Here is a 20,638-nt window from a genome sequence, read left to right on the forward strand (position 1 = left end):
GCGTGCACTCGTGTAACAGGTGGTCGGCCTGCCACGCAGTCTCGTCATGGATTGCAAAATAAATCGTCCATAATTGGCGTCCAAAAATGCCGATACCGATTGTTAGGAAAACTTGAAATCGGCCATTCCGATTAATCGGTTGACCTCTAGCATACACTGTCCAACTAAATGCTAACTGGCAGGTTCCTTCGACAATGCAACAGTAAGAAATAAAATAGTTAAAGCTTCGAAAACATCCTCAGCAGCATCTTTGAAAACTATTACAGACTACAAAGGGAACGCGAGCCTACCAGAAAAGCTAAATGCCTTTTATGATCGCGTCGAGGCAAGCAACACTGAAACATGCACGAGAACACCAGCTGTTTTGGACGACTGTGTGATAACACTCTCGGTAGCCGATTAGAGCAAGACCTTTAAACAGGTCAACATTCACAAAGCCGCGGGGCCAGACGGATTACCAGGACGTGTACTCAAAGCATGCACGGACCAACTGGTAAGTGTCTTCACCGACATTTTCAACCTCTCCCTGACCGAGTCTGTAATACCAACATGTTTCAAGCAGACCACCATAGTCACTCTGCCCAAGGAGGTGAAGGTAACCTGGCTAAATTACAGCCCCGTAGCGCTCACGTCGGTAGCCATGAAGTGCCTTGAAAGGCTGGTCATGGCTCACATCAACAGCATCCTCCGGACACCCTAGACCCACTCCAATTCGCATACCGCCCCAACAGATCCACAGATGGCGCAATCTCAAATCACACTCCACACTGCCCTTTCCCACCTAGACAATAATAACACCTGTGTGAGAATGCACCCCTTCTGAAAAAACCTACACTCGATCCTTCCGATGTCAACAACTACAGACCAATATCCCTTCTTTCTGTTCTCTCCAAAACTCTTGAACGTGCCGTCCTTGGCCAGCTCTCCTGCTATCTCTCTCAGAATGACCTTCTTGATCCAAATCAGTCAGGTTTCAAGACTGGTCATTCAACTGAGACTGCTCTTCTTTGTGTCACGGAGGCTCTCCGCACTGCTAAAGCTAACTCTCTCTCCTCTCATCCTTCTAGACCTATCTGCTGCCTTTGATAGTGTGAACCATCAGATCCTCCTCTCCACCCTCTCCGAGTTGGGCATCTCCGGCGCGGCTCACGCTTGCATTGCGTCCTACCTGACAGGTCGCTCCTACCAGGTGGCGTGGCGAGAATCTGTCTCCGCACCACGTGCTCTCACCACTGGTGTCCCCCAGGGCTCTGTTCTAGGCCTTCTCCTATTCTCGCTATACACCAAGTCACTTGGCTCTGTCATATCCTCACATGGTCTCTCCTATCATTGCTATGCAGACGACACACAATTAATCTTCTCCTTTCCCCCTTCTAATAACCAGATGGCGAATCGCATCTCTGCATGTCTGGCAGACATATCAGTGTGGATGACGGATCACCACCTCAAGCTGAACCTCGGCAAGACGGAGCTGCTCTTCCTCCCGGGGAAGGACTGCCAGTTCCATGATCTCGCCATCACGGTTGACAACTCCATTGTGTCCTCCTCCCAGAGTGCTAAGAACCTTGGCGTGACCCTGGACAACACCCTGTCGTTCTCCACTAACATCAAGGCGGTGACCCGATCCTGTAGGTTCATGCTCTACAACATTCGCAGAGTACGACCCTGCCTCACACAGGAAGCGGCGCAGGTCCTAATCCAGGCACTTGTCATCTCCCGTCTGGATTACTGCAACTCGCTGTTGGCTGGGCTCCCTGCCTGTGCCATTAAACCCCTACAACTCATCCAGAACGCCGCAGCCCGTCTGGTGTTCAACCTTCCCAAGTTCTCTCATGTCACCCCGCTCCTCCGCTCTCTCCACTGGCTTCCAGTTGAAGCTTGCATCCACTACAAGACCATGGTGCCTGCCTACGGAGCTGTGAGGGGAACAGCACCTCCGTACCTTCAGGCTCTGATCAGTCCCTACACCCAAACAAGGGCACTGCGTTCATCCACCTCTGGCCTGCTCGCCTCCCTACCTCTGAGGAAGCACAGTTCCCGCTCAGCCCAGACAAAACTGTTCGCTGCTCTGGCACCCCAATGGTGGAACAAGCTCCCTCACGACACCAGGACAGCGGAGTCAATCACCACCTTCCGGAGACACCTGAAACCCCACCTCTTTAAGGAATACCTAGGATAGGATAAATTAATCCTTCCAACCCCCCCCCCCCCCCCCTAAAAGATTTAGATGCACTATTGTAAAGTGGTTGTTCCACTGGATATCATAAGGTGAATGCACCAATTTGTAAGTCGCTCTGGATAAGAGCGTCTGCTGAATGACTTAAATGTAAATGACTACAGCTCAGCGTTCAACACCACAATGCCCACAAAGCTCATCACTAAGCTAAGGACCCTGGGACTAAACACCTCCCTCTGCAACTGGATCATGGACTTCCTGACCGGCCGCCCCCAGGTGGTAAGGATAGGCAACAACATGTCTGCCACGCTGATCCTCAACACTGGGGCCCCTCAGGGGTGTGTACTTAGTCCCTTCCTGTACTCCTTGTTCACCCACGACTGAGTGGCCAACCATGATTCCAACACCATCATTAAGTTTGCTGACGACACAACAGTGGTAGGCCTGATCAGCTACAACGATGAGACAGCCTATAGGGAAGAGGTCAGAGACCTGTAAGTGTGGTGCCAGGACAACAATCTCTCCCTCAATGTGAGTGTTACGGATACAGGTATTCTGGGGGTATTTGTATTTCTCCTCTGTCCTAGTAACAGGTGGCAGTCATCAGTCGCATCAATCTGAAGACACACCTTCTACAGCTGCACCATCGAGAGCATCCTGACCGGTTGCATCACTGCCTGGTATGGCAACTGCTCGGCATCTGACCATAAGGCGCTACAGATGGTAGTGTGAATAAGCTTCCAGCCATCCAGGACCTATATAAATAGGAGGTGTCAGAGGAAAGGCCAGAAAATCAGAGACTCCAGTCACCCAAGTCTTAGACTGTTTTCTCTGCTACCGCACGGCAAGCGGTACCGGAGCACCAAGTCTAGGACCAAAAGGCTCCTCAACAGCTTCTACCACCAAGTCATAAGACTGCTAAACAATTAATCAAATGGCCACCGGACTACTTACATTGACCCCCCCCCCTCCATTTATTTTGAACACTGCTGCTACTCACTGTTAATTATCTATGCATAGTCACTTCACCCCTACCTACATGTACAAATTACCTCAACTAACCTGTACCTCGGTACCGGTACCCCCAGTATATTGCCTCGTTATTGTATTGTGTTACTTTTTACTTCAGTTTATTGGTAAATATTTCCTTAACTCTTTTTGAATGGCACTGTTGGTTACGGGCTTGTAAGTAAGCATTTCACGGTAAAGTCTACACTTGTTGTATTCGGCGCATGTGACAATTAAAGTTTGGTTTGATTAAGATGCGCTTAAGACACACAAAACCCCCCAATAGCAATTACCTCTAATCTGACACTGGCTGAACTAGCTTGTTTTGTGTTTGTGGTAATTTAGCTCAAGGTTGAACCTCTCAGTCTCAGGGGAAATGTTCAGCCAGGCTTTTAAAGAGGCCCACACAGTGAATAGAAGACCTGAAGTCAATAGGAGCCGTGCACCTTCATTCACTATTCTCAGCCTACTTCGTTCAGCCGAGAGACAAAAAAACATCCGATAATGAACAGTGATAACAGATGGAAGAGAGTAGGATGAGGAGGGGCAAAGAAATCCTCCTCGGCAACAGACACGCAGCGCACAGACAATGTGCAACAGATTTAGATGTAGAGGGAGAGATAGAGGGGGAGAGAGAGGCAGACAGAGTGGGACCGAGAGAGAGAGAGCAAGAGAGAAAGAAAATGGCAGGAGGATAGGCAGGAGAAGTGAATTGAGCATGTTTCGAGGCGTTGTTCCTTCTGAGGGCGCAAGAATGAGTAGAACAATAATTACAACCGTTATCGTAACGTTAAACTCCTGCCGTGTTTATTCATCTACTGCCTACTCTTAGTCCTGTCGCACTCAATAAACAATGTCCAGAACACAAAAAGAAACGGAAATAAGAGGCTACTTTGGAGTGTTCCACAAAGCTTGACTGACAGGGGGAGTTTAGCTGACCTCGTCTGACTGGACTGTGAATGGTAAACATGCTCCCTTGGCCAAGTTCTTTCTTTCCTACGTCTGTTTCACTCGCGGCCAACGTGAAGTTAGCCACAGGCTAACGACGGAGTCCAAAGCACACGGAAATGTAAAGGACTTGGGCGATACACTGGTTTTTATTTGCTGGCTTGGCAAAGGCCTGCAGAACTCGGAGGTCATTTGCATGAGAGAATACAGGTAAGGCCTGCAAGTTTTTCCACTCTGTGACCTGACCCTAAAAAAAGGAGTTGCATTGAGACTTTGTTTCAAAAAGGTCAGAGTTTGTTCAAACCAATGACATCATCCTAAACCGCAGTTTTACCTGCATGTGGTCTCCAGCCAGCACGATGCGGGTGCTTTTGCTGGCCAGCGCGAAAGGCATGATGGTCTCACACTCCATGGCCTGGGCCGCCTCGTCCAATAGGATGTGAGAGAAGAGCCCTGCAGACACAGAAGAACACAAACCATTTCAGTCAGAGCACCGTTAGATGACCCATTAATTACCGCGAGGTGAGGATTCATTAGGCTCCTTGAAACAAACGGTGCACAGGTCATTGCAGGCTAGCAAGTTCAAGACATTAGTCTGTGGCGGTGCTTATGGTGGATGCCATCGGTAATACCCAATGACACATGTAACATCACAACCCCATTGGATAATGATCGATTTCGATATCGTGTGGTATAGATTTGCTATGTATAGTTTTGCAGTTTGGTCCTTTTGGATCGGGGTCCAACGTTCCCAATGAGTTGGTCTTAGTTGTGACTAGAGCTTTGCACTTTAAATATTAAAGTTGACAAACATTAATTTTATAACCCCAAATAAACTATGACGAACGCTCTCATGTACTATTCGTTCTGTAAACTTGTAGGCCTACTTTAGATGTGCTTATTGGTCCAACAAAAAAGGTTTGTTTATCTTCTACCCCTTCTGTCTATCCATCTTCAACAGTAGCCACTACACACCAATGCTGGTTTTGCTGATGTTTGAAAGGGTTTGAGCAGTGGTATCCCTGATTTAAAATACTCCAACATTTCTCAGTCCACGAGGAGAAGGTTATGTACAGACTGTTTTTTTTTTTGGTTTCTTGTCCGTCTGGCTTTGTGATTGCACAGACAGCAAAAAAAAAAAAAAAAAACACAGGAAAAATATAAATGCGGGCCCGTCTTCTGCCACAGCTCTCCGTCTCTTTCTCAACTTCAGACAGTAGCGTAGCCGCTATACACACACTAAAGCTGGTATTGCAGACGTTTGAAAGGTATCGAGCGGTAACCCTGATTTAAAAAAAGGCTCAAATGCTGCTTGGCACATGAGGATGAAACGGCATAGTAGAGGACTGTCGGAGCAGAGCAGGCAGGGAGAGGTGGAAGAAACATCCACTGTACAGCCGCGTCCAAACGCCGCAACATTTCCACAAGAATAGTACAGTATGATGGTGGAGAAACGGATCAATTGAGGGCGTTGGAGGGTTTCATGGATTTTTCTTTAACGTTTGGTACTAGCATACTTCAGAATAAAAAACCCAGACAGGCGTGGAATGCATTCGCGTTCTGTATAGTGTAAGCCCATATTTATAATATTTATCTTTACAACAAATGATTTTGCAAAATGCACGACAAAGTTTGTATTCATGTTGAGCGTTGGAACTGCAGTTGCACTTGAGCAAGAGATTAAAAATAAAGCCCATTTTTCCATCTATTGTAGTAGGGTTGTTTGTGTATGGCACCCTGTATGTCACCTGTTAGGGCTAGGGGGCAGTATTGACACGGCTGGATAAAAAACATACCCGATTTAATCTGGTTACCACTCCTACCCAGTAACTAGAATATGCATATACTTATTACATATGGATAGAAAACACCCTAAATTTTCTAAAACTGTTTGAATGGTGTCTGTGAGTATAACAGAACTCAAATGGCAGGTCAAAACCTGAGAGATTCCTTTACAGAAAGTGGCCTGTCTGACCATTTCTTGAACTTCTTTTCCATCTCTATCATTTACTAAGGATCTCTGCTCTAACGTGACACTTCCCACGTCGTCCATAGGCGCTCAGAGCCCGGGAAAAAACAGAATGTCGTCATTCCAGCCCCAGGCTGAAACACATTATCGCCTTTCTCAAGTGGCCGATCAAGGGACACTGGGCTTATGCGCGTGACCCCGACCGCCCCCGCCTTTGGGATTTTTTCCTCTGTTTGCCGAAAAGGAGATTCCCTGTCGGAATATTATCGCTTTTCTACGAGAAAAATGTCGTAAAAATTGATTTTAAACAGCGGTTGACATGCTTCGAAGTACGGTAATGGAATATTTAGAATTTTATTGTCACGAATTGCGCCATGCGCGTGACACTTCTTTACTATTTCGGATAGTGTCTGGAACGCACGAACAAAACGCCGCTATTCGGATATAACGATGGATTATTTTGGACCAAACCAACATTTGTTATTGAAGTAGCAGTCCTGGGTGTGCATTCTGACGAAGACAACAAAAGGTAATCAAACTTTTATAATAGTAAATATGATTATGGTGAGTGCTAAACTTGCCGGGTGTCTAAATAGCGAGCCCGTGATGCCTGGGCTATGTACTTAGAATATTGCAAAATGTGCTTTCACCAAAAAGCTATTTTAAAATCGGACATATCGAGTGCATAGAGGAGGTCTGTATCTATAATTCTTAAAATAATTGTTATGCTTTTTGTGAACGTTTATCGTGAGTAATTTAGTAAAATGTTAGCGAATTCCCCGGAAGTTTGCGGGGGGTATGCTAGTTCTGAACATCACATGCTAATGTAAAAAGCTGGTTTTTGATATAAATATGAACTTGATTGAACAAAACATGCATGTATTGTATAACATAATGTCCTAGGGTTGTCATCTGATGAAGATCATCAAATGTGAGTGCTGCATTTAGCTGTCTTCTGGGTTTTGGTGACATTATATGCTGGCTTGAAAAATGGCTGTCTGATTATTTCTGGCTTGGTACTCTGCTGACATAATCTAATGTTTTGCTTTCGTTGTAAAGCCTTTTTGAAATCGGACAGTGTGGTTAGATTAACGAGAGTCTTGTCTTTAAATGGCTGTAAAATAGTCATATGTTTGAGAAATTGAAGTAATAGGATTTTTAAGGTTTTGAAAATCGCGCCACAGGCTGGCAGTGGCTGTTACGTAGGTGGGACGCTTGCGTCCCACCTAGCCCATAGAGGTTAAGAGTCTACAAAGACACCAAAGTACCATAAATTCACCTCCCATTGTCATATGAGTCATTAACAACTCTAACCCCAGCCATCTAACCCCAGCCGTCTAACCCCAGCCATCTAACCCCAGCCATCTAACCCCAGCCTAAGGTGAAGCTAGCGCCACTGCTCCCGGCTGCTTGCAGCGCCACCCTCATAAATATGCAAAACAGCGCATAATGGACAGGAATGATGTACAATGATAATTTCGTAAGGGTCTGTAACGTACCGAGTCTGGGCGTAAGAGGGAAGGAAGGCAGGTTCTGTTCTGTTGATGAGCAGGGGCAGTCGGACATGAAAGGGGGGGGGTGGGGGCTGTACTTAATTGTGCACATGCCTTACGGGGCCGTCTAAGAACCAGGGGACAAATTGCATTTCCTCATACCCGCTATAATCATATGTCTAACGATGGCTGTGGAATTTGGCCTGAGGTTGGGGAGGAAGGAGAGCACTGGGGGTGCAGTGGTGTTAGGAGGTAGACTATTTAGGAGAAAAATCTAGTTCTCTCGGTCATCTCACACACACAGACAAACCATTGGCTGCCAAAAGCCTGGCCCATAGAGAAGAAGAGGGGAATAACAAGCCCAAACAAAAACAAATGAGAGCCAACGCAACCTGATCGACATGTGTACTGGATTGGTGATTTGTTATCACCACAAAGGAGTGGGAGGGGCTCCCAATTGCCTCATTTGTTGGCGGTTTTTATCAACGGCGAGTGCGGGAGATAGATGAAACGCGAGGGGGGGGGGGCCTAATAAAGTGAAGTGCATGCAATACAGGCAGATGGTGTTCCTAAAAAACAGACAAAGCCCTCCGCTGACACATTAGAGACGGTTATTAGCTCGCCGCTGACAAATTGGTTTGTTTTCATCGTCTTTTTAACTCCATCTTAAAACGACTTCTTTCCCCTCTCCACCGCCTCCTGCCGTTACGGGGAAGGGGTGGCGGCTGATCTAAAGACGCGCTGGGGCGGATTTGAGATGTGTCATGTAGCTACGGTACGTGGGTGTCTGGATCGTTTTAAGGCCCTGTGTCATTCCGTTGACTTAAAAAAAATGCTTGGTAAACGCATAAAATGTGCTTGTAGCCTAAGCCGTTTCAACAGGCAGTTTGCCGTTGCATTGCTCACTTGTTCCTGGCTATACAGCTCCTTGTGTCAAGTAGTTATCGCACCAGTGTATGATACGTTTGCTGTATATGCTACGTCAGCGGTTAGCCACTCACCTGGCTCCAGGTCCAGCTGGCAGAGGTACTGGGAGGTGCTGAGGGTGACCACCACCACGCGGTGCCGGAGGATGTCCTCTCTCTCGGGCATCTGGAAAGTGTACTGTGTGTTAGAGATCAGACAGTACTGCTGCACCAACGGGTGGACAGTCTTCACCCAGCGGTTCCTGAAGTATACCCTGGGGGGGGGGCAGAGAAAGAGGACACAGCGGGATGGTTAATTCCAGACAGACTGGGCTGACAAAATCAAAAGTAGCAGATATTTACGTTGAGAAGTATCTATTTACTGGTTTTAATATGATTGGGATTATTTATTTATTTTACATTTCAATTCCTGAACTTGCAATTGACAAGTAGAGACACAAATTAGCAACATCTTGACGTTTCATACTTGACATTTTCATATCACTCCATTGGTTGCATCTTGTCTCATTCCTCGACAGGGTTTAGCGGGCGTAAAGAACTGTCTGTGTATCGCCTTCAGCATGCACACTTACGGCCTTCTCACTTGGAGAAGCACACAAAGCCCCGGGAGAAATTGGCTGATAGCCCAATTGCATGGTGATTACAGGGGATGTGGGATTCCCAAAACACCCCTTGGTATCAGGCCATCAGTCAAGTGTAACAAGTCATTTGTTTCCCCCTCTGGGCCTTCACTGCCACATGGGGTCTGGCTAGAAGTCAGAGATACGTTTTGATTTTGTTGGGGGGGGGGGGGGGGGGGGCTGGATTACAGTTACTGTGATTAGAAGTCACTGAAGCAATAGTTGAGGGAAGAAGATTGAGTGTAGGTGAAAAAGGGAGGAACGTAGGAGTCTTTATGTCACAGCTGCTGTGTTGTGAGGCCAGGACACATCTCCTCAGAAAGATCCGAGGTCTGCCGAGCTGACTGCCATCAGGCAACCGCTGTTCCGTTCCACTGCACCTCTAACCTCAATGACGTGGATGGATCAATCCATCCGTGCTTCTACATCTGCATTGCTTGCTGTTTGGGGTTTTAGGCTGGGTTTCTGTATAGCACTTTGACATCTGCTGATGTAAAAATAGCTTTATAAATACATTTGATTGATTGATCATTGATTTTGACTGCGATTCCATGCAGTCGATACAACTACGAGTGGATTTGGGTTTGTCGATGCCTCAGGCTACAGCCAGCAGGGAGAACTGAATGCCTGAAAGCACACTGTCCACAAGAAGTGTGGATTGATTTCAGGCGGCAGGTTGGGTACTGTAACAGCAAAAAAAGAATGAATATCTTGGAATAAAGCAAGTATTGTATTGTGTCTTATGAGGGTCTCGGTGTTCTGAAGAGGTGCTGCAAACCCCTTGTAAAGCTTTTCTACAGGCCCTTACCTGAGAGGTCTTGCATGCGCGTTGCCCGCTTCTACATATGGATGAAGGTAGTCCTTTATGTACAGGTCAGCTGCACTGTTGGAATGGGTGCAAATGAGAACCCTGCGAAAGAAAGGGGATAAATGTGTCAGCGCTTAAGAGATCTTTACCAAATAAATATGGCCAGGAGATTTTGTTGACAACCTGATCTGACCAAGGAAAAACTCCAGGCCATAACAATGAAAGACAAGTAGGTATGTCGGAGAATCACTGCATAGAAGTGATAGAACACCTACTGTTTCTACTTTGAGGCAACACAGACAATTCTAGAAAATGTATTTTGAAGTGAACATGTTAACATGTCCCTTAAACAGCGTTGCAGGAGCGTTGTGCACTTGACCGCATGTTCCTATTTCTCAGAAAGTTATCATCATGAACAACTGTCTATAAGGGTCAATCACCCTCCTTGTATCGGCTTTTAAAACATCCATAATTCATTCCCACCATATAATATTTAACATAGTCAGTTGGAAAGTTTCAGATTAATATTGTATTCCTACACATTTTTCGGGAACATATTTTTTTATTATGTATGAAGGCTTTATAAAATAAAAATAAACATATCTTATGTTCAAGGCCAAATGCCACAATGTATTCTATGATTTTTTTAAATAAAAACACAGGAAACATTGTCGTTTCCTATTTTTACACTAGCCAATATACATTTCCTGTCAGCGTGTCGCCGTACTAACAAGAGAAGGGGCAAAAAGTGGAAGAGCGGGAGTCTTCTGGGCATTTTGCGTTCTATTACAATATGGAATTCTGTTGGAACTGAGATAACGGGCCGTTGTAATGGTTCACATGGTTCACTTGAATGGAGATTAACCATCCAAACTCAATCAACCAACCAATCGCTGCCTCAGTCCCAATCGACTGACATTCCCTTAATCCACACACATCCCCCCCAATTGCCTTCAGTGACACATTCTGATTGGAAGATACACCCAACTTGACAATGACACCCTGAGTGTTTTCTTAACTATCAAAGGGCATAAGCAGTAACTTATGCCCTTTGCGAGCGACCCATCTGGCCGTAGAGGAGTTGGCGTGTGGTGCCCGCCTCACCTGCTGTCGTCCTGCTTGAGGATGTGCTTGACGGCCTGTGCCAGGGTGAAGGTCTTGCCCGTGCCGTAGGGCCCGATGATGAGCACAGGGGGCAGGGGGATGGTTAGAGGCGTGGTGATGGCCAGGATGGCCTCCTTCTGCTTGGCGTTGAGACGCGGGTCCAGCTGCTCGTCCCACTGCCTGCAGGGTGACAGAGAGAGGGGATGAGATACGGGAGGAAGAAGATGAGATTCACACTGACTCCAAGTCAGCTGGCTGGTAGAACAAGCAGCATCGCTCATGGGGTTCCTGACACAAGGAGGGGGACATTGGTCCACACACACACACCGAACCCCGCCAAAGCACACTAACACACCCTCTTAGTGTAATAAACCGTGGGACAGTCTCTCAGTCCTCATTAGAAAGCAGTGGCCCAGTGGAGCTGAACAGCCCGCCCGGTCGATCGTATACAGGCCCAGCCATTCTAAAAGGCAGCTGGAAGCACCGTGAAGCGGCTGTGAATAGGTAGGACAGAGGGACGGACTCAGGGATCAGTGGGGATGAACGGAGAGCCGGGTCAGGGTTTAAAACTGAGCTGGAAGGCTCACCCACAGAGTAATGAGGTCTGAGGGAGGAGGGGTGAGGAGGGTTGAGGTCTTGGAATGGCTGGCTGAATGGCCGGCTGGCTGGCTGATCAAAAGCACTGTGTATGCGTGGTGAAACAAACGGACACACACAGGGTGCACAGCTGGTCTGAGAAACCCAGACACGGGAGACAAGCGCATTGGCGCTGGCCATTTAGCTTATTCATGACCAATCAACATGGCAGTCAATAGCCACCATGTAGTCAGGCAAGGCAGGGGCTTTGTTAGGCCTTCATAACAAGTAACAAGCAATATAAACCTACTTACTCTAACAGGCAACACTTTCCATATTATTTCAAACCCATTTTTAACACCACTCATTCTCATACCATTATCTTAATGAGGTGAAGCACACATGGACCCATAGTATTTAGGGACTTTATCCAAATTGGTTACTGCCATATGGAGCTAGTTAAGGTGGTGATTGTACTAATAACCATTGTCAATATTGTAAGTGTTTCCCCTTTATGCATTTAAATTGTGGCCACCACTGCAAAACACATAACGCAGGAAGAAGAACCTGACTTGTTGATCTTTCAGTAGCAAAAGTTCTAGCGCATGAAGTCTTTAATCAAAGCCTATACAGTGTTAATCATAGTCAGGAAACCAGATAAATGAGTTATTTGGAAGCATGAGATTAGTCTTGACTTTGTTGACTCTTGGGTTCGTGTCAAAGATTACTCTGTGGCCCTCCAATAGTTGTCCGACTTTAGCTGGGAAAACTAACAGCTTTTTAAAATGGCCGCCTAGTCAGTGAGGGCAGCTAGTCTCGGTCACCTTTCTCAACTTCATTTCGATGTGAAGGTATTCGAAAAGCTAATTTACCATGCATGTTTTAGGGAGATTTCTATATCTAACCTAAACGAGTAAGCAAGCTAGAATAACATTTTACACATACACGTATGTAGGTTATAGTGTAATATTTAAAAATCCTCTGCCAAATTGTCAAAACCTCACATGGATCAATGGGGGTGAGTAAGGGGCCAATTGGACGGCTGCTGATTAGCAATGGCAGTCCTGAACCTGTTTACACACCATGGAACAGGGGTTGAAGGATCTATGTCAGGCAAATTCAAATCTGGAACACGGAGCCAGTTCCACTTCTGATTTTCATTATTTCCCTCAACGACCGATTTAGACCTGGGACACCAGATGGTTGCAATTAATTATCAGGTACAACAGAAAAACGGCAGACCTCCAGGCTCAGATTTGAATACCCCTGGTCTAGGGTGGGTTGGATAGTACCGGTTGGGGCTACAGGAATTGTGTGTGTGTGTGTGTGTACCTGTTGGGGCTACAGGAATTGTGTGTGTGTGTACCTGTTGGGGCTACAGGAATTGTGTGTGTGTGTGTGTGTGTGTGTGTGTGTGTGTACCTGTTGGGGCTACAGGAATGTGTGTGTGTGTGTGTGTGTGTGTGTGTGTGTGTGTGTGTGTGTGTACCTGTTGGGGCTACAGGAATTGTGTGTGTGTGTGTACCTGTTGGGGCTACAGGAATTGTGTGTGTGTGTGTGTGTGTGTGTGTGTGTGTGTGTGTGTGTACCTGTTGGGGCTACAGGAATTGTGTGTGTGTGTGTGTGTGTGTGTGTGTGTGTACCTGTTGGGGCTACAGGAATTGTGTGTGTGTGTGTGTGTGTGTGTGTGTGTGTGTGTGTGTGTGTGTGTGTACCTGTTGGGGCTACAGGAATTGTGTGTGTGTGTGTGTACCTGTTGGGGCTACAGGAATTGTGTGTGTGTGTGTGTGTGTGTGTACCTGTTGGGGCTACAGGAATTGTGTGTGTGTGTACCTGTTGGGGCTACAGGAATTGTGTGTGTGTGTACCTGTTGGGGCTACAGGAATTGTGTGTGTGTGTACCTGTTGGGGCTACAGGAATTGTGTGTGTGTGTACCTGTTGGGGCTACAGGAATTGTGTGTGTGTGTACCTGTTGGGGCTACAGGAATTGTGTGTGTGTGTACCTGTTGGGGCTACAGGAATTGTGTGTGTGTGTGTGTGTACCTGTTGGGGCTACAGGAATTGTGTGTGTGTGTGTGTACCTGTTGGGGCTACAGGAATTGTGTGTGTGTACCTGTTGGGGCTACAGGAATTGTGTGTGTGTACCTGTTGGGGCTACAGGAATTGTGTGTGTGTGTGTGTGTACCTGTTGGGGCTACAGGAATTGTGTGTGTGTGTGTGTACCTGTTGGGGCTACAGGAATTGTGTGTGTGTGTGTGTACCTGTTGGGGCTACAGGAATTGTGTGTGTGTGTGTGTACCTGTTGGGGCTACAGGAATTGTGTGTGTGTGTGTGTACCTGTTGGGGCTACAGGAATTGTGTGTGTGTGTGTGTACCTGTTGGGGCTACAGGAATTGTGTGTGTGTGTGTGTACCTGTTGGGGCTACAGGAATTGTGTGTGTGTGTGTGTGTACCTGTTGGGGCTACAGGAATTGTGTGTGTGTGTGTGTACCTGTTGGGGCTACAGGAATTGTGTGTGTGTGTGTGTGTACCTGTTGGGGCTACAGGAATTGTGTGTGTGTGTGTGTGTACCTGTTGGGGCTACAGGAATTGTGTGTGTGTGTGTGTACCTGTTGGGGCTACAGGAATTGTGTGTGTGTGTGTGTACCTGTTGGGGCTACAGGAATTGTGTGTGTGTGTGTGTACCTGTTGGGGCTACAGGAATTGTGTGTGTGTGTGTGTACCTGTTGGGGCTACAGGAATTGTGTGTGTGTGTACCTGTTGGGGCTACAGGAATTGTGTGTGTGTGTACCTGTTGGGGCTACAGGAATTGTGTGTGTGTGTACCTGTTGGGGCTGCAGGAATTGTGTGTGTGTGTACCTGTTGGGGCTGCAGGAATTGTGTGTGTGTGTACCTGTTGGGGCTGCAGGAATTGTGTGTGTGTGTACCTGTTGGGGCTGCAGGAATTGTGTGTGTGTGTACCTGTTGGGGCTGCAGGAATTGTGTGTGTGTGTACCTGTTGGGGCTGCAGGAATTGTGTGTGTGTGTACCTGTTGGGGCTGCAGGAATTGTGTGTGTGTGTGTACCTGTTGGGGCTACAGGAATTGTGTGTGTACCTGTTGGGGCTGCAGGAATTGTGTGTGTGTGTACCTGTTGGGGCTGCAGGAATTGTGTGTGTGTGTGTACCTGTTGGGGCTACAGGAATTGTGTGTGTGTGTGTGTGTGTGTGTGTGTGTGTTGGGGCTACATGAATTGTGTGTGTGTTGGGGCTACATGAATTGTGTGTGTGTGTGTACCTGTTGGGGCTACATGAATTGTGTGTGTACCTGTTGGGGCTACAGGAATTGTGTGTGGTGTGTACCTGTTGGGGCTACAGGAATTGTGTGTGCGTGTGTGTGTGTACCTGTTGGGGCTACAGGAATTGTGTGTGCGTGTGTGTGTGTACCTGTTGGGGCTACAGGAATTGTGTGTGCGTGTGTGTGTGTACCTGTTGGGGCTACAGGAATTGTGTGTGTAGCTGTTGGGGCTACAGGAATTGTGTGTGTAGCTGTTGGGGCTACAGGAATTGTGTGTGTAGCTGTTGGGGCTACAGGAATTGTGTGTGTACCTGTTGGGGCAACAGGAATTGTGTGTGTACCTGATGGGGCAACAGGAATTGTGTGTGTACCTGTTGGGGCAACAGGAATTGTGTGTGTACCTGTTGGGGCAACAGGAATTGTGTATGTGTGTGTACCTGTTGGGGCTACAGGAATTGTGTGTTGCGTGCGTACCTGTTGGGGCTCCAGGGGATGGTGGGGGTAAGGCTGGTGTCTGGGAACAGGATGCCGTTGTCTTTGATGCGGTCCAGAGCATAGTGCATCTCACACAGGGGCAGGCGGTTCAACTGAAACTGCAGCTCCACCTGGGAAAGAGGGGAACACAGGAGTGGGTACTCATGGACAGTGTGGTCACGGTCAGAGGTGGTCTTGGTTAGTCGTCCTCAGGTCAGAAGCAGTCAGTGTGGTCACTTATTTAGGTCACTCAATCCAAGTGTTGAGGCTAAATAAACAGCCAGTTTCGAGAAGAGGCTCAGCTGGAAACAATTGGCTGTAAACAACTGTACAAGTGACATATTACTCAATGACCTATCAACACAATGCTAAAATGGTTGTTACGAATTTAAAGCTGTCTCCCTCGCTCCTTTTCATGGACGAGCAGCCATTTATAAAAGGTCCTATGAAATGTCTTATTTTTCACTGGGTTCCCCCCCCCCCCTCAGGTTTTCACTCTTTTTTTATAGAAAAACTACTAAATTGGATGTTTGAAGTCCACAACAATAATCAAACCATATCAGGAAACCACTTTTGAGGTCTGGAAAAACGTTGAGAAACGTAGATTAATGTACTTATTACCCTTTCATTTCAGTGTGCACCTAGGAAGAAGCTGTTGCTTAGATAGATTTTTGTAGCGCACATGTGACGGTAGAGTTTGCAAAATAAATAGCCACTGGGTATAATTTTGTTAGGTAAGCATAGGCTACTTTGTGTAGTTAACATTTAATTGAGGAGGTTTTTAGGAAAGGCTTTCCATCTACCGGAATACTTTTAATTAGCATCATCGCTAACGGCTACATCCCGAGTCACTGATGCATTCTGTTCATGTCTTATGATAAAACTTGTGCAAATTTACTAACTTTCAATACATTTAGTTGATTCCCTACTAAGTTCAATCATTTTCTTTGAATATTGTTGAATTCCATTTTAATGTCTAGATTCTGTGATTCCGTCCGTGTCCTCCGCATCGCGGATTTTATACGGCCCTAGTGTAGTTACCCTTTAATTCCACTGCGCACCTAGAAAGAGGCTGGGGATGTTTTTGTGTGATGGTAGAATTTGCACATACCTACTGGATTAATGCAAATAATCATGATATCATTCTTCCAGGTAGGCATAGGCTGCTTTGTACTTAACTGAGAAGGTTTTTGGGAAAGCCTTTCAGTCTACCAGAAGATTTTTCATTAGCGTCGTCTCGTCGCTAACGGCTAAACAAAGTGAAATAAATTGTTTTTATTGATGAATTACGTTTTATTGTCTAGATTCGGTCCCTACGTTTGTTCCTTATCTGCGGCCAGTCTGCTCGGCAATCAAGGGTCTTCGTTGATAACTAGGGAGGCTAGGGGGCACGTTCTCCCCGACAAACTGCCATTTAAATTCATAATAGCATGGGTTTCCACAGGGTGGCTAGATAGCTAGCTTTAATTCCCCCATCGCCACAGGCCCTGTCCTAATCACGTAGCCAGAGATGAGCTGCTAACAGGTACAGAAGCAGCAGTAAAGTGTGGAGAATGAGGGATAAAGGAAACCAAAAGAAGAAAAAAATTATGAATAAAACCAATTTAAAAAAACATTGAGGGGAGAGAGAGACATTCTAAATGGCAAGAAGATAAATGACAAAAATGAAGAGATAGAAAGGCAACCAAACGTCTCGTTCCAAAAACACGACGGACAGATTTCCCCAGCAACAGGCTTGTTTGGATAATCGCTCATGCCCGGGCCTCGCTTTCCCCCGCCAGCCCATCATTCACACCGGCGAGAAAGATCAGCCTTCAGCCGCCACTGGGCAAAGTAATCTGGATCTCTCGCCGCGCTGTCAGAGTGCAATTTTCCCTGGAGAGCCAGCCTTACCGTCGACGGCGCTAACCTTTGTGAAGTGGTAATCGATACGGGGACCTTTCACCCTGAGAGTTTGCTTTCACTAAAGCATCAGACGGTGGAGAGGTGAGGCTTTCATTAATGATTTCTCAACTCTCAAATGGCAGAGGACACAATGGAATGGGAGATTGAAAATATTGAAAGGATGGGGTGGTGGGCCTTTTAAGAGGTTTAAACCATTCACCTGACTCAGAATAGTTTCTATGCCATCTCCTCTGTCCGTGGTGACATGGGACATGAACAAGTTTTTCGAGGCTGACGCCATGTCGAGGGAGAAGTCCTTGTGACTCAAAAGCATAGACCTCACCCGGGGTGTGATTATGTGTTGTATTGAACAACAGGGAACAAACCACATGAAAAATTCCCCATATTGCAACATGGCTAAATGGGCACTGACTCCATACTGGACTTTAGATCGGTTCAGCCAATAACCTACCCAGCTGCCATTTTATAAATCTAAGTTGAAAAATAAAATATATTCTAACCAATCAACTCTTCTGTAGCAACTTGTTACTAAGTCAATCACACAGTGTTCTACAACAATGTATTTGGTCCGTACCTGCAGTTCCCTGTCAGGTATCAAGCCCAGCTCCTCGCAGCAGTCCTTGCATATCCGCAGGAAGATGTAGTCCTTGGTCTTCTCTTCGATGCAGGCCTCGTAGACCCGCTCTTTGACCCCCGGGGGCTGGCTGCACCACTCCTGGCGGGCCAGGGGCAGCAGCAAGACAGAGTTCACCTTGGTCATGACAAGGCGGCCCGCCAGCGTGTCCTCCGACAGCGTCTCCGTCAGCTTGAAGCGGGCGAAGAGCTGCCCGTTCTGGGCGTACTTGGCGCCACCCGAGATGCCCGTCAGCATGAAGCTGGTGACCAGCTGGAGGTTGACTTTGATGTTGAACCTGGTGGGAGAGGAGAGTTAGCGTCATTAGCCAGAAGTGAGGTTAGGAATGGGAGCATTAGCATTGTTAGAAAACACTAATGTGACTGATGAAAGGGGAGCGTAGGCCTAAGCGAAGTTAGCCAGAAATGGACATTAGCATTGTTATCCAGTGCTGAGGAAACTTTGAAGTTGGAACTTGAGAGGGTGGGACGGTAGCAAAGATAGATAGCAATGAAATGGGACTGGAGTCGTGGTGTTGAAAATATGAACCATGTTTAACTGGAATAAGGTTGAATCAATGTAACTTCTTAACTTCCAGAAATTTGACCTTTTCACATTCATTTAAATGCAAACAGAGGTTGTTGTGATCCAAAGAGGGACTAACTTTGCCATGTGGTTTACAGGGCAAACTTTTTGTCCGAAGGCATTCACATAGACAGCTGTTAGTAGTAGAAACATGTTTGTGTTGGGTAGAAGGATCTTCTGTTTGGCATGAAAATCTACCAATTCAGCACTTTCTATTTCAGCAGAGTGGCAAAACGGACTTCGACCATATGTTTCAGCTTTAGGTGTCCCTTAGGTAAGCTCGGGCCCTTGGAGAGCATTGCAGATTGATTGTTGAATAATCATTGGTTTCAGGAGAAAGAGGGCACGAGTTGGGCCATGTAGTCATGGGTGGTTCATGGACAGCCAAAATTATTTTCTCAGAGATCAATAGCTCTTATCAAGACAGCAATACTGGGAGAGTATTTGACAGGGACGTTAGACTATATTATAGTATTATTGATACAATATTCATATTTGTATTATATAGCCTAATATTGTGTATTATCAATTACAGTTCATTCATAAAGTATTCAGACCCCTTGACTTTTTCCACTTTGTTAGGTTACGGCCTTATTCTAAAACGGATTTAATATTCCCCCCTCATCAATCTACACACAACAACCCATAATGAAAGAGAAAACAGGTTTAGACTTTTGTTTTTAAATACCTTATTTACATAAGTATTCAGACCCTTTGTTATGAGACTCGAAATTGAGCTCAGGTGCATCCTGTTTACATTGATCATCCTTGAGAAGTTTCTTTAACTTGGAGTCCAAATGTGGTAAAATCAATTGATTGGACATGATTTTGAAAAGGCACACACACCCGTCTACATATAATGTCCCACATGTCAGAGCAAAAAACCAAGCCATGAGGTCGAAGGAATTGTCTGTAAAGCTCCAAGACAGGATTGTGTTGAGGCACAGATCTGGAGAAGGGTACCATTGAAGGTCCCCAAGAACACAGTGGCCTCCATCATTCTTAAATGGAAGACGTTTGGAACCACCAAGACTCTTCCTAGAGCTGTCTGACCGGCCAAACTGAGCAATCATGGGAGAAGGGTCTTGGTCAGGGAGGTGACCAAGAACCCGATCGTCACTCTGACAGAGCTCCAGATGGACAACCATCGCTCCAGCACTCCACCAATCAGGCCTTTATGGTAGAGTGGCCAGGCGGAAGCCTCTCCCCAGTAAAAGGCACATGACAGCCTGCTTGGTGTTCACCAAAAAGGCACCTAAAGGACTCTCAGACCATGAGAAAAGAAGATTCTCCGGTCTGATGAAACCAAGATTCAACTCTTTGGCCTGAATGCCAAGCGTCACATCCGAAGGTAACCTGGCACCATCCATACAGTGAAGCATGGTGGCAGCATCATGCCACGTGGATGTTTTTCAGCAACAGGGACTGGGAGACTAGTTGGGACCGAGGGAAAGATGAACAGAGTAAAGTACAGAGAGATCCTTGCTCCAGAGAGCTCAGGACCTCAGACTGGGGCAAAGGTTTACCTTCCAACAGGACAACGACCCTAAAAGCACACAGCCAAGATAACACAGGAGTGGCTCCAGGACAAGTCTCTGAAAGTCCTTGAGTGGCCCAGCCAGAGCCTGGACTTGAACCCGATCGAACATCTCTGGAGAGACCTGAAAATAGCTGTGCAGCGACACTTCCCATCCAACCTGACAGAGCTTGAGAGGATCTGCAGAGAAGAATGGAACAAACTCCCCAAATACAGGTGTGTCAAGTGCAAATACGTGACGTCTTATGCAGGAAGACTCATGGCTGTAATTTCTGCAAAAGGATCTTCAACAAAGTACTGAGTAAAGGGTCTGAATACTTATGTAAAATGTGATATTTCAGTTGTATTTTTAATAAATGTGCAAAAATGTCTGAACATGTTTTTGCTTTGTCATTAAGGGCTAGTGTGTGTAGATTGAGGAGGGGGGAAAAACAATTCAATCAATTTTAGAATAAGACTAACGTAAGAAAATGTGGAAAAAGTCAAGAAATTCACAGGTCCTAGATCAGATTATTCTGATGAACAGATTCACCTTGAAGAACCACCCACCACACGAAGCCACACTTCCAAGACACAGATTAAGCCCCGTCCTGGACATAAAAGCACTTTAAACTGGAGAAT

At 46.3% G+C, this 20,638-nt stretch overlaps 1 protein-coding gene across 4 annotated transcripts in view; it reads right to left on the reverse strand.

Moving 5' to 3' along the window:
• The window catches only part of LOC106564877 (ATP-dependent RNA helicase with zinc finger domain), a 67,383-nt gene that overhangs the window by 30,499 nt on the left and 16,246 nt on the right, over positions 1-20,638 (reverse strand). For all 4 annotated transcript variants that reach the window (XM_082958876.1, XM_082958877.1, XM_082958874.1 and 1 more), the window contains exons 12-17: positions 17,857-18,193; positions 15,378-15,508; positions 11,053-11,232; positions 9,949-10,050; positions 8,596-8,774; positions 4,467-4,585 (exon numbers count right to left, since the gene is read on the reverse strand). In XM_082958876.1, the coding sequence (XP_082815002.1) occupies positions 4,467-4,585; positions 8,596-8,774; positions 9,949-10,050; positions 11,053-11,232; positions 15,378-15,508; positions 17,857-18,193 (1,048 nt within the window). The remainder of the gene's footprint in view (positions 1-4,466; positions 4,586-8,595; positions 8,775-9,948; positions 10,051-11,052; positions 11,233-15,377; positions 15,509-17,856; positions 18,194-20,638) is intronic.

This window comes from Salmo salar, chromosome 12 (assembly GCF_965601325.2).
Source record: "Salmo salar chromosome 12, fSalSal1, whole genome shotgun sequence".
Lineage (NCBI taxonomy): Eukaryota > Metazoa > Chordata > Actinopteri > Salmoniformes > Salmonidae > Salmo > Salmo salar.